Source organism: Schistocerca piceifrons, chromosome 2 (genome assembly GCF_021461385.2).
Source record: "Schistocerca piceifrons isolate TAMUIC-IGC-003096 chromosome 2, iqSchPice1.1, whole genome shotgun sequence".
Taxonomy (NCBI): Eukaryota; Metazoa; Arthropoda; class Insecta; order Orthoptera; family Acrididae; genus Schistocerca; species Schistocerca piceifrons.
Window position 1 is genome coordinate 204,099,422 of NC_060139.1, and position 13,788 is coordinate 204,113,209.

General features: G+C 40.5%; 1 protein-coding gene across 2 annotated transcripts in view; it reads right to left on the minus strand.

Moving 5' to 3' along the window:
* Window positions 1-13,788, minus strand: part of LOC124774957 (NAD(P) transhydrogenase, mitochondrial-like) — a 256,108-nt gene that overhangs the window by 73,314 nt on the left and 169,006 nt on the right. For both annotated transcript variants that reach the window (XM_047249674.1, XM_047249673.1), the window contains exons 5-7: window positions 10,826-10,948; window positions 9,590-9,777; window positions 9,265-9,420 (exon numbers count right to left, since the gene is read on the minus strand). In XM_047249674.1, the coding sequence (XP_047105630.1) occupies window positions 9,265-9,420; window positions 9,590-9,777; window positions 10,826-10,948 (467 nt within the window). The remainder of the gene's footprint in view (window positions 1-9,264; window positions 9,421-9,589; window positions 9,778-10,825; window positions 10,949-13,788) is intronic.

Genomic DNA, 13,788 nt, shown 5'->3' on the forward strand with positions numbered 1-13,788 from the left:
TTCTGCCTTGGTGCCAATGATGGTCATATGCGTGTTTGGCGCCGTGCAGGTGAGCGCCACAATCAAGACTGCATACGACCGAGGCACACAGGGCCAACACCCGGCATCACGGTGTGGGGAGAGATCTCCTACACTGGCCGTACACCACTGGTGATCGTCGAGGGGACACTGAATAGTGCACGGTACATCCAAACCGTCATCGAACCCATCGTTCTACCATTCCTCGACCGGCAAGGGAACTTGCTGTTCCAACAGGACAATGCACGTCCGCATGTATCCCGTGCCACCCAATGTGCTCTAGAAGGTGTAAGTCAACAACCCTGGCCAGCAAGATCTCCGGATCTGTCCCCCATTGAGCATGTTTTGGACTGGATGAAGCGTCGTCTCACGCGGTCCGCACGTCCAGCACGAACGCTGGTCCAACTGAGGCGCCAGGTGGAAATGGCATGGCAAGCCATTCCACGGGACTACATCCAGCATCTCTACGATCGTCTCCATGGGAGAATAGCAGCCTGCATTGCTGCGAAAGGTGGATATACACTGTACTAGTGCCGACATTGTGCATGCTCTGTTGCCTGTGTCTATGTGCCTGTGGTTCTGTCAGTGTGATCATGTGATGTATCTGACTCCAGGAATGTGTCAATAAAGTTTCCCCCTCCTGGGACAATGAATTCACGGTGTTCTTATTTCAATTTCCAGGAGTGTATATGCTCCACAAGCCACTGTATGGTGCATTGTGGACGGTGCCTTGCACCACTGCTAGTCATTCCCTGTCCTTCCATTTGCAAATGGAGCGAGGAAAAAGCGAATATCTATGTACCTCCACACAAGCCCAAATTTCTCTTATCTTCTGGTACTCACGCGAAATGTATGTTAGTAACAGTAGAATCACTTTGCAGTCAGTCTAAAAGGCCAACTCTCTCAACAGTGCCACATGAAAAGAATGTTGTCTTCCTTCCAGATATTTCCACTGAGCTCACGAAGCATCTCTGTAATACACTGAAGTGCCAAAGAAACTGGTATAGGTATCCATACTCAAATACAGAGATAAGTAAACAGGCAGAATAAGGTGGTGTGGGTGGCAATGGCAATATAAGACAAAAAGTGTGTGGCACAGTTGTTAGATCAGTTAGTGCTGCTACTATGGCAGGTTATCAAGATTCAAGTGAGTTCGAACGTGCTGTTGTAGGCGGTGCACGAGTGATGGGACATAGCTTCTCTGAGGTAGCGATGAAGTGGGGATTTTCCCATATGACCATTTCATGAGTATGCCATGAATATCAGGAATCTGGTAAAACATCAAACCTCCAACATCACTGCGGCTGAAAAAATAACCTGCAAGAACAGGACCAACGATGAACGAAGAGAGTCATTCATCATGACAGAAGTGCTACCCTTCTGTAAATTGCTGCAGATTTGAATGGTGGGCCATCAACAATTGTCAGCGTGCAAACTGTCAATGAAACATCATCGATATGGACTTTCGGAGCTGAAGGCCCACTCGTGTACCCTTGATGACTGCACTACACAAACTTTACATTTACACCTCACCTGGGCTCGTCAACACTGACATTGGACTATTGATGACAGGAAACATGTTGCCTGGTGGGATGAGTCTCTTTAAAATTGTATCGAGCAGATGGATGCATATGGGTATGGCGACAACCTCAAGAATCCATGGGCCCTGTATGTCAACAGGGGACTGTTCAAGCTGGTGGAGGCTCTGAAACAGTGTGGGGCATGTGCAGCTGGAGTGACATGGGACTTCTTATACATCTAGGTATTACTCTGACAGGCGACATGCACATAAGCATCCTGTCTGATCAACTGCATCCATTCATGTCCATTGTGCATTCTGACAGACTTGGGCAATTCCAGCAGAACACTGAGACACCCCACACATCCAGAATTGCTACAGAGTGGCTCCAGGAACACTCTTCTGAGTTTAAACACTTCTGCTGGTGACAAAACTCCCCAGACATGAACATTATTGAGTATAACTGAGATGCCTTGCAACATGCTGTTCAGAAGAGATCTCCACCCCCTTGTACTCTTATGGATTTACAGACAGCCCTGCAGGATTCATGGTGTCAGTTCCCTCCAGCACTACTTCAGACATTAGTTGAGTCAATTCCACATCACATTGTGGCACTCCTGCATGCTCGCGGGGGTCCTACAGAATATTAGGCAGGTTTCCAGTTTCTTTGGCTCTTCAGTGTACTTGCATGTTGATCAGACCTACTAGTAACAAATCTAGCAGGGTTCCTCTAAAATGCTTCTTTTAATCTGATCTGGTGGCAGTGCCACACACTCGAGCACCGATCAAGAATGAGTTGGACTAGTGTTCTACATGCAGTCTCCTTTATATATGAGCAACATTTTCCTAAAATTTTCTCAATAAACCAACCAACCATTTGCCCATCCTGCTACTGTCCTTACATGCTTATTCAATTTCATATCACTTTGCAACTTTATGCCTAGATATATAACTGACGTGACTGTGTCAAGCAACACACTACTAATGCTCTATTCAAACTTTAGAGGTCTGTTTTTGCTATTCATGTGTCTGGAGCTGAGTGGTAGGATTAAACCAGTGGCTCAAATGATTTTGCTATGGTGAGGAATGTGAATTTTATGATGTCAGATGTAAATTCTTGACCTGAAGTAACATACTGAGAACTGCAGAGTCCCTTCTGATGGGGTAAGACACGCACTACACAAAAGAAATGGTTACTCATGTAGCAGAGTATGTCTGGCATACACATGAAGGTTTCTTTGATTAGATGCCCCTCCTTAGACCATTCAGGAATTTCCTAATGAAATCGAAAAGAAATCAGCCACATTACTTTCAGAGGAGAACTTTCATCCTTGCAGATAGGAAAGAGAAAACGCCAGTGTGATATTAATAAACTGCACAAACATCCATCGCAAGGTTACAGAACAATGAAAGGTAATAATCCTCACATAGCAATGGAACAGAAAGCAAAAGTGAAATCCTAAATTCAGACTGGAATATATATGGCATGAATGGATTAGACACCAGTGATGTCGCATACTTATTACTGTAAAGAACTCTCGTATGATATCTGGTGAGGTCATTGCAGATTCCAAATGTGAAATAATCTGGATGGAGTTAAGCATCAAATGTAGATCCTTGGTAATGGATGCTTTCATAAGCCACCAGTGTAAGAGACTGTAGTGGCAAAATGCTTCAGAGACAACTTTGAGAATGTCATGAATAAGTTTCCTGGTTACGCTAATGTAATAGAGAGGGTCCTCCACTTGACAGACTTGACAGTTATGCAATACGAGAGCCTAATGATTAAAACTACAACCAGATCCACATGAGATGATTCTGAATGCTTTGTCCAAAAATTACTTCAAGCAGATAATTACAGAACCAAATCATCAGGAAAATATCTTAGACCTCGTAGCAACTAACAGATCTGGACTCTTTGAATGAGTTAATGTAGAGGAGGGCATCAGTGATCCTAAGGCTGTGACAGCACCAATTATTAATAGTGTTACAACGAAAGACATCATTCCATGGGGCTGTATTTTAAAATTTTACTTTGTTGAGCACTACTAGCTTCAACCATGGCCAATTTTCAAGTACATCTATAATAGGTGAAGGAGACATCATCTTCATCTCATTTTTTTATGGTGTATCCCCATCTGTTGTAGATGCATTTGAAAATGGGCCATGCCCTAAGCTTGTAGTGCAGAATAAAGCATAATATTTGATCACAGCCTTGTGGATTATGCCTTTCCTCAAATTTATCATGGCTGCCCACTCAGAAGATAATGGGTGTTGTTGCAATGAATGTTGCTTACTAAAAGTGACAGATGCAGACTGGAGAGTATCTCAGTAGTCAACATCATCTATTCAGCTTGAAGACCAAAGATCAGGAAGATAAATCAATAACATTCAAAACCACTGTACAGCCATGTATGGGCCAAGCAAGATTGTGAGGTATGAGAATGTTCCACCATGGTTGAATGGAACGACAAAAAAGTTGCTACGGAAGCAAAAACAATTTCAATCACAGATTTAAATGAAACCAAAGGCTAGTTAATAAATGAAAGCTGAGTGAAGCCAAGAAAATGTGTAGCAAGAGCACTGCAAGAAGTGTTCAGTAAATTCAAAAGCAAAATTTTGCCAACCATTCAAACTAAAAATCCTACATTTATTAGGTCCACTGTCGCCACACTGGCACTGAAACAAAAGATAAAAGAGAGAAGCCTGAAATAACAAATTTCAGCTCCTAAGATCGATTCATCACAAAAGATTATATCACGGTTATCTTCTTTCAGTACTGCACAAAATGCCTAAAATGGCAGATATTGAAATAAATGATCACAGAATAGAAAACAGACTAAAACTGACAACTGTAGGGTGCCCCTAAACGGGTCAGGTGTGCACAAAAAATCAGAGACTGCTATCCAGGTAGCTGGTGTGTGCAGGGTGCACACAAAGTTTTATTTTTTTTTCCTTTTTTTTTAAGATTAGGTGACACACTATCCAATCCAGATAACAATAGCCATAGGAAGCCAAGAAGTATCAATGTAAGATCGAAAGAAATGCCTCTCGCAGATGAGAGTATTAAAATCCTAGTGGTTAACTGCCAAAGCATTTGCAAGAAAGTGCCATTGTTGAAAGCACTCCCCTGAAAAGCAGTGAACCTCACATAACACTAGTTATAAAAAAGCTGGTTGAAAACTGAAATTCATAGGAGTGGGATTTGAGGGGAAAATTTAAGTGTATATCGAAATGACAGGCTAATGGGAAATGGATAAGGTGTATTTTTCAAACCCGCCAAGATAGACATTGAAGCTGCATGTAAGATTTTTTGGGCTGGACATAAAATAGTAACTGGCTCCTTCTCTCACCCACCTGACGCATTTCCTGATTTGACATAAAACTTCAGAGAAAACCTCAGTTCGCTTGTGTGTAAGTTCCCGAATCATACCGTAATCATCAATGCAGACTTTAATCCTACAATTACAGTTTTGCTAGTGGTTGGTGTGATAAGACATCCTGTGAACATTAATGCCATCTCTGAAAACCACCTACAACAGATAGTTCGGAACCCCACCCATTACAGAAATATATTGGCTCTAATGTCAAGAAATAGACTTGACCTCTTTGATGATGTCCACATTGTGATCATGATGCAGTTGTGGCAACTATGATTACCAAAGTGTCATATCTCAATTTCAGCACAGGGCACGAGCATGTAGAGGAACTATGGCTCGGGTTTAAAAACACAATTTACCGCACACTGGATAGATACGTACCCAATAGAACAGTTCATAGTGTGAAGGACCCTCCTTGGTATACACTCACTATAAAGAAACTTCTGAAGAAAGAGAGACTATTGCATACTAAACCTAACACAAAGCATAGGACTATAGATAGAGAGATGCTGAAGAAACATGTTTAGCTGTCAAGAGAGCAATGCATGAAGACTTCAGTGACCTACCAATGCAGAATATTGTCAAATGATCTTTCACAAAACCCAAAGAAATTCTGGTTGTACAAAAAGGTTATTAGTAGCACCAAAGTTAGTATCCATTCCCTAGCAATTAAGGCAGGAAACTGAATGATTCTGGGCAGCTATTCAATTCTGAACAGTCAGGTCTTCACCCATACCTCAGCAGGTGCCTCAGTGTTCAGTGTGTTAGATTGTGGAAAGTCTTATTTGCAAATTCCTGTGTACAAGGACATACCCAAGACAGTGAATATCATTCCATTTACACTTTATTAATTTCTTTACATGCAGCAGAGACCTTGGCAGATAGTCACAGACAAGATTCTTTTCAAGTTCACCTTCCACTACACACATCACATACGTCAACAATATCTCAGTCTTTCCATTTCCCCACATGAACATGAAGAGCATCTCTCACTTATTTTCAAAACATTTCAACATTTTGGCACTGTACTCAGTGATAACAAATGTCAGCTGCAGAAACATGAAGTTACCTCTCTTGGTCATGCTGTTAGCAGTAACAGCACACAGCCTATTACACAAAGCACAGAACTCAGCTTGCAGGTGCCAAGGCCATGAACTACACCAAGATTCTCAGAATGGTAAACTTTTATCATAGGCTCTCACCTTACATAGCTGCCATCAGACTCCATCAACGAATGTTCAGGCAGGCAAACACACGTCTGGTAAATTAGACCTTGTGTGGGCCCTGCAGATGCAATGAGCATTTGACCAGGCTATGACATTGCCACACCCACTACCTACTTCCTCTCTGTTGATCACTGTGATGTGAGCAATTCTGCTACTGATCTAGTGCTTCACCAGACAACAGTAGGAGTACAGCAACAGCCACATTTTTTCTCCAGGAACCTGACTGATTCTCAGCATGAGTGGTCAGCATACAATAAGGAATTGTTCATGATGCATCAAGCAGTGCACCATTTCGAAGATGATATTGAAGGCAGACCATTTACCATCTACACCAATCACCAACCATTGACGGACTCCATCTGCTACACATCAAGAAAATTATACTATCCATGGTATTTCTTATCATGATTATATTGCACACTTAATGACTGATATCTGATATCTTCACAGTGCAGACAACTTTGTCACAGGCTTCTCTCCTGGATCAGTTCACTCTCAGTGGATACTGATTAAGATGCGCTGGGCATGGTACAAACTACAAGAGACAATTATTTGACCTCCTACTTGACACTACGGCTGACTTGCAGATCAAACATTGCACTGTTCCTGGTTCATCAGCATAAGTTTTAAATGACGTGTCACAAAAACACCTTAGACCCCTGACCCAGTCATTATGTGGGAGGCTACTTTTGACAGACTGCATGGACCATCACATCTGGGTGACCATGCAGCAGCTAGATTAGCCACAAACTGTTTCGTGTGGCCCAACATCACACATGATTATAAATATTGGGCTCAAGCTTGTACAGCTTGCCAATGCTCTAAAATAGGTTGGTATCCACAGCCATAACACAGTTACTATTTGATATCCAAGGTTAAGTCCAGCATGTTTACATGGATCTTAATGGACCCCTCACAGAATCAGAATTTTTCTCATTACATTCTCTCAGCCATCAGCAGCAAGACACACTCCCTCCTCCTCCCTGCTCCTCCTCCTCCTCCTCCTCCTCCTCCACCCCCCCCCCCACCCTTACCAACTCAACGACATCTCATGTCTCACTCAAGAACCATGTTTGCACAAAAGAAGTGGCTTAAAAAACACTTGTTTCATCAGCTCTCAAGTTCATCAGCCTTCGATCCTTACCAAGTTGGATTAATAGAAAAGAGTGGGAAAGACAGACAGACAGACAGACGGGGGGGGGGGGGGGGGGGGGGGGGGGGGGGGGGCCAACAAAGAAGTTTTTAATCACTTGGCTGTTTTAGTCTCCGTGAGAGTGTTATGGACAGGCTCCACTGCCTCCAGTGGCAGATGCTATAAGAGAGAAGCTGTGCCGCACAGAGAGATTTGCTGTTAAAATTCTATGAGTGAACATTCCAGGAAGAGAGAGGCAAAATATTACCTCCTTCCACCTTATTTCTCAAATTACCACACTGATTTTGGGAGGGGCAGGGGGGGGGGTGAAGCTATTAGTACCAGAAGTACCCTCTCCCATCCACCATAAAGTTTCTTGGGAAGACAAATGTAGATGTAGAGGAATCCTTTTGTTGTGTGTGAGGGCAAGTAAGGAAGGAAGATTGGGTCATTAGAGAAGGAGCACAAGCTCATATTGTGTGAAGTATGGGGAAGGAAATTGGCCATGCCCCTTCAAAGGAACCATCCTGCCATTTGCTTGGAGGGATTTAGGGCAATTATGGAAAACCTAAATCTGGACAGCCAGATGCGGGTTTGAACCATTGTCCTACCAAATGCGAGTTCAGTGTGCTAATCACTGTGCTATTTCACTCAGTGTGAGTGAGATGTGAAGAAAGGAATATGGAGAGGGAGGCATCAGAGAGTAGGAGGTCAAAGTTAGTACACTGATAAGTACAAGTACCAGCTATAGAACACAGACAATTGGCAAACTAGCTCTGGTGGAGACAGAGTTGTGTTTAGTGGGCAACGACATGGTAGTGTGGAGAGGGATTGGGAGACAGAAAAGTAGAAGAGGGAGACGGCAGAAAGGACTGTGATGACAATGACTAACGAAGGTTTGTTAGTCATTGTCATCACCCATCAGCCCCTTCCTGTTCCCATTCCAGCACTACACAGCCCTCTATTCCACCCAGGCATTTTTTACTCCTCTCCTTTCCTGCTATCCCCCCCCCCCCACCCTCTCCCCCACTCACTGTCTCTCCACTATATGATGAGTAGCAACTATCCTTTTCATAATATTGTACATGTTGGTCCCAACTTCTGTGATTGCCATTTTTAGCTATCCAACAGAACTGCTCACCATAATATTCATTAGCATAATAACTACAGGTTAACATAACTTCAGATTCATTAGCATAATAACTACAGGTTAACATAACTTCAGATACTCATCATCATTCCTCAAAGTTTTAATATCCTACTTCTTTACGTACTGATTCTTCCTGACGATTCCCTTAAACTTCAGCCTACACTTCGTCATACCCTCAATCATGATCTGAGTGCTCCTGGTATGCCTTACAGTCCATTATTTAATTTTGGAATCTCTGTTTTACCATGATGTAATCCATCTGATATCTTTCCATCTATAAGCCTTTTCCAAGTATTCCTCATCTTGTGACTCTCGAACTGTGCATCTGTTGTTACCAGCTGAAATATTTATTGCAGAACTCAAGGTGATTTCTCCTTTCTCATTCTTATTAATGAGCTGATATTTTCCTTTATCTCTGTGTTCTATGTCGCTTCCTACCACAGCATTCCCCCCCCCCCCCCCCCCCTCAATGATTATTAGCTTCCCATCTCTCTTTATGAACTGAGTTGAGTTACGTGTTCAATACTCTCATATATTCTCTCTCGTCTCTCTCTCTCTCTCTCTCTCTCTCAGTATGTGTGTGTGTGTGTGTGTGTGTGTGTGTGTGGGGGGGGGGGGGGGGGGGAATGTAACTCACGAAAGGATTGACTGAAAGCCAGTAAGTTTTCTTTCTCTTCTGTGCACCTGTCAACGACTAAACTCTGCCACTATTCGGTGTGTGGTATTCTTTACTCCTAAAATTATATACATTCTAACACAACTTTCCCACTATAAATATACATTCAGATATTTTGTTCCAAAAAATTATCAGAGTACAATTTTACAAATTTTTTACTAACCTTAAGAATTAGCAAAGGTGCTTTCTTCCCTGGAATCAGTGCTGTGGTTATGATAACATCTACTTCTCGTGCCTGTCTGGCAAACAATGCATGTTCTGCCTCAATGAATTCTTTTGACATTTCCTTGCTGTAGCCACCAGCACCTTCGCCTTCTTCCTGCATGGAAAATGAGGGAAAAATACCAAATGAGATGTTGCATTAGTAAATGAAGTCCAGTATTTTGAAAACAGTCATAAAACTAAATGACTATTTTTGTTCCATATCAAAATATATCAGTAACTGAATGGAAACTGAAGAGAGTTAGAATTTAAATGTATAACTCCACCTTAATGGAAATTTCCAGAAATTCAGCTCCCATAGACTCCACTTGTTCCTTAACAGCTGATCGTGTGTCAAAGGCACGAACTATTGCACCCATGTTCTTTGCCTGTCCAATGGCTGCCAAGCCTGCTACACCACCTCCTATCACGAGGATCTTGGCAGGTGGTACCTTACCTGCTGCTGTTATCTGACCTTACGTAATGAAAAGAAAATTCATGTGTTATTGAAACAATACAATCACAATAATTTACTTTCCTCAAATTAATAATAATAATAATAATAATAATAATAATTTAAAAACCCATATTGTCACACTATAATCAAAATAAAGTCCAAATTTGGAAGCAGGGTAGTACAACATTTAGCAATAAAATCATGTTTATTCCAAACACGAATGTACAGCTAGAATAAAACTGAACTGAACACCTGGATGGAGAGGGCAGCTGTTTATACAAACACTGAATATTACAGAATATACAAACATAGGGAATTTTGAGAACCTTCCAGAACTGATATATATTAAATGACAATTTCTTCTTAAATTTCATTAACATGGCCAGTTAATTATTTCATTATCCAGTTGTATTCTGCTTTAATTTAAAAATATTCTAATTTTGCAACAAATGAATAGACCCATGTGTAAATTTATTTCAATATTTCCTTTGTTCTTTCTTTTACTTACTGCACCATCAACGTCTTTCAGTTTTTTGTTTGAAATTAATTCCCCTCAAGTCTGAATAAAATCATTACCTCATACGAGCTTATTCGCAATTCATCAGTCATTAAGGGGAATGGTACACTATCATTTTATTAATTGTTTATAACTCCACAATACACATAAAAATGAGTTTTCCCATTTGTGTTTTCTAATATTTTTCCTTATTGTGTGTGCCACTTTCAGACCATGATTTCTTAACTTTCAAAATAGTTGTTATGAATGGAGCCTTAGATACTACCCTGCAGTTATAGTATGGTATCTAATATGCAAATGGCTCAATCAGTATACTGACAAAGCCACATGAATTTTTCTTTCTCATGACTGCCCATACCTGTTCTTCACTTGTTTAATAGCCAAAGTTTTATTTTCAAATTTTGTGTTTTACTTCTGCTCTGAGTGTATTTCCATAGTTGTAAATAGTAGTTGCACACAATAAAAGTTGTAAAGAAACAAAATTATAAAGAAACACAGGACACACAAGAAAATCCAAAACTTGAAAGTGTAATAATAACGCAAAAGTACCTGTGAAAAATCGTCCAAAATTATTTGCAGCTTCAATTACAGCTCTGTAACCTGCGACATTTGCCATAGAGCTAAGAGCATCAAACACTTGAGCTCTCGATATCCGAGGAACACAATCCATTCCTGAAACAGCAATAGGAAAACGTAAATAGTGTGTCACCAATGGTGTCACAACTGTTTCCAGATATATAACAAAGGAACAAGAAATCACAGCTGGCTACATTAATAATGGAAACACATTAAATATATTCTAAATATAGATGGTATCAAATGAAAATTCAATTGAGGAAACTTATAAAAAATGAGACGTAAAGGCTATCAATTACCCTCACTATATGAGATGTGTAGTACTGCCGATAAATACATACAAGAGTAAAAGTGCCACTCTTCTAGCTTTCAGAATCATTAGTTCCTTCCTCAGCAAGGAGAGGGGGATAGGTTGTGAAACATTAAAAGTAAGAGCAGGTCATTCATACCTCAGGATGTGAGCGACTCATCTGTAAAGAAGATTTTTATGTTTGTCTGTTGGCGGTACTACAGATTTTGCCTCCTGAAGGTATATTCTGGCAGCAATTACGTCTCATGCAATATGTAGAGTTTATTAAAATTTTTCACCCAAGAAGGAAAGTGAGGTACCACAAATAAATGTGAAAGTGAGAAAGGTAAAAGCTGAGCATAAAAAAATGAATAGTCAATCAAGATACAAGCACAACGTACAAATAAAGAAAACAGTAAATGTGCAGCTTTTCAGAGATCCAGTTGATTGCTTAAAATGAAGCTACTGCAAGTAAAATTGAATGATAAAGATTTGAAGAATTGATGAAGAAAAATGGGTGAATTAGGGAAGTCATTAATATTTTAATTTAAGGAAAACAGAGGTGAAAGTAGGAGGCAAGTCAGTGAACGAAAAATTGTGTATTTGTTTTCGAGCAGTGTGGCACATTTAGTGTACTAACTGATATTCATTTTTCAAACTAGTTCTATGTGCCACAGTTAGTTACTACTGAGGATAATTAATAACAATTTCATTATTAAACACTAAAACTGAAGAAAGTTAACCAATCACTACAGATGAATTATGTGATACACATACATGCATGTAACTGTATAAAGATTCATCATACATCAATCAACTATAAGTAAGGGATCACCTCTCTTTCTCTCTCTTTTTTTTATTGTTTGCATCCTGGAATATCTGTCATCGCAAAACATTAGAGTATTAACAACTCAAGATTCAAAATATTCACCCATTTTGCTGAAGAAACCATGTGAATTGCATTACGAAGAAAATAATTTTATAATAAACATGGGACACCAATCCAATTTACAAAGAAAAGCAAAAAATGAAAAAGCTTGTGTCCACAAATCAGCATGGATTCATAAAGCATGACTCACATGCAACTCACATGATATCCTGCCAACCATGGGTGAAAGGCAACAGGCAAACTGCGTATTTCTGGAAAGCACTTGACAGTGCTCCACTGCAGACTGTTAATGAAGGTAAAAGCATATGGAATAGGTTCCCAGATATGACAGTGGTCTGGAGACTTCTTAAGTTATAGACTCCAGTATGTTGTCCTCAATTGTGAGTGTTCATCAGAGACAAGGGTATCATCTGAACACTAGGGTGACCCATTCTTGAGCATTGCTTGAGTGTCTGTAATCTCCAGCAGGTCAGACTAAAGAAAGACACTGAAGCAATTCTGAGGCAGGCTGCTAGATTTCGTATTGGTATATTTGGACAGCATGTAGGCATTACAGAGACATTTTGTAAACTCAAATTGGAATGCCTGGAGGGATGACAATGTTCTTTTCATGGAATACTGTTGAGAATATTTAGAGGACCAGCATCTGAAGTTGACTGTAGCACGATTCTACTGCCACCAACATACATCTTGCATAAGGGACAGGAACATAAGAGGCATACAGATAGTCACTTTTCCTTCACTCTGTTTGCGAGTGGAACATGAAAGGAAGTGACTAGCAGTGGGACAAGGTACCCTCCACCGTGCAATACACAGTGCCTTGTGGAGTACATATATACCAGGTGTAGAAGTATGAAACCGGAATTTCCGTATAGATGGTGCCAGCTGTCAGTGTAGGGCCCATGAGACCACATCTGCAGTGCCATCTACTTCCTGTAATGGCTGACATCGAATGTCAACACACAGTAACCCACATTCCATACATCAATGCCTGTGTCAAACCCATTAACATATCGAGTTTTGGGACTATGAACTACGATTTGCAGACAGCATTGGTTTTCTGATATCATTTGAAGAAAACTGCTGCAGAGTTGCACCAAATGCCTGTCCAAGCTTTCATCAAACATGCTCTCATGAAACCACAGTGTTTTGAGTGGGTCAAAAAATTCAAAAGTCGTAATTTTGATGTGAGAAACAATGAGCACGGGAAACCACTGAAAAAGTTCGAAGACAATGAATTGCAAGCCTTATTGGATGAAGATGATACTCAAACTCAGCAGGAACTCACACTACTATTGAATGTAATGCAGACAGCTGTTTCTCTTTGGTTGAAAGCTATGGGAAAGGTGCAGAATGTGGGAAAATGGTTTCTGCACGAACTGAATGAAGGACAGCAAGCAAATCTAAAGACCACCTGTGAAATGCTGCTCGCCAGATACAAAAGAAAGTCGTTTCTCCATCGAATAGTGATAGGTGATGAAAGATTGACATATTTTGAGAATCTTAAGTGTCATAAATCGTGGGTGAATCCAGGAAAACCATCAACATCCACTGCACACCCAAATCGCTTTCAAAAGAAGACAATGCTCTGTGTTTAGTGGGATCGGAAGGGTGTCACCTATTATGAGCTGCGAAAACCTGGTGAAACCATTAACACTGATCATTAGCATCAGCAAATGATCAATTTAAATTGAGCATTATGTTAAAAATGACCGGAATATAGAAAAGGCAACACAAAGTCATATTTCTCCATGATTA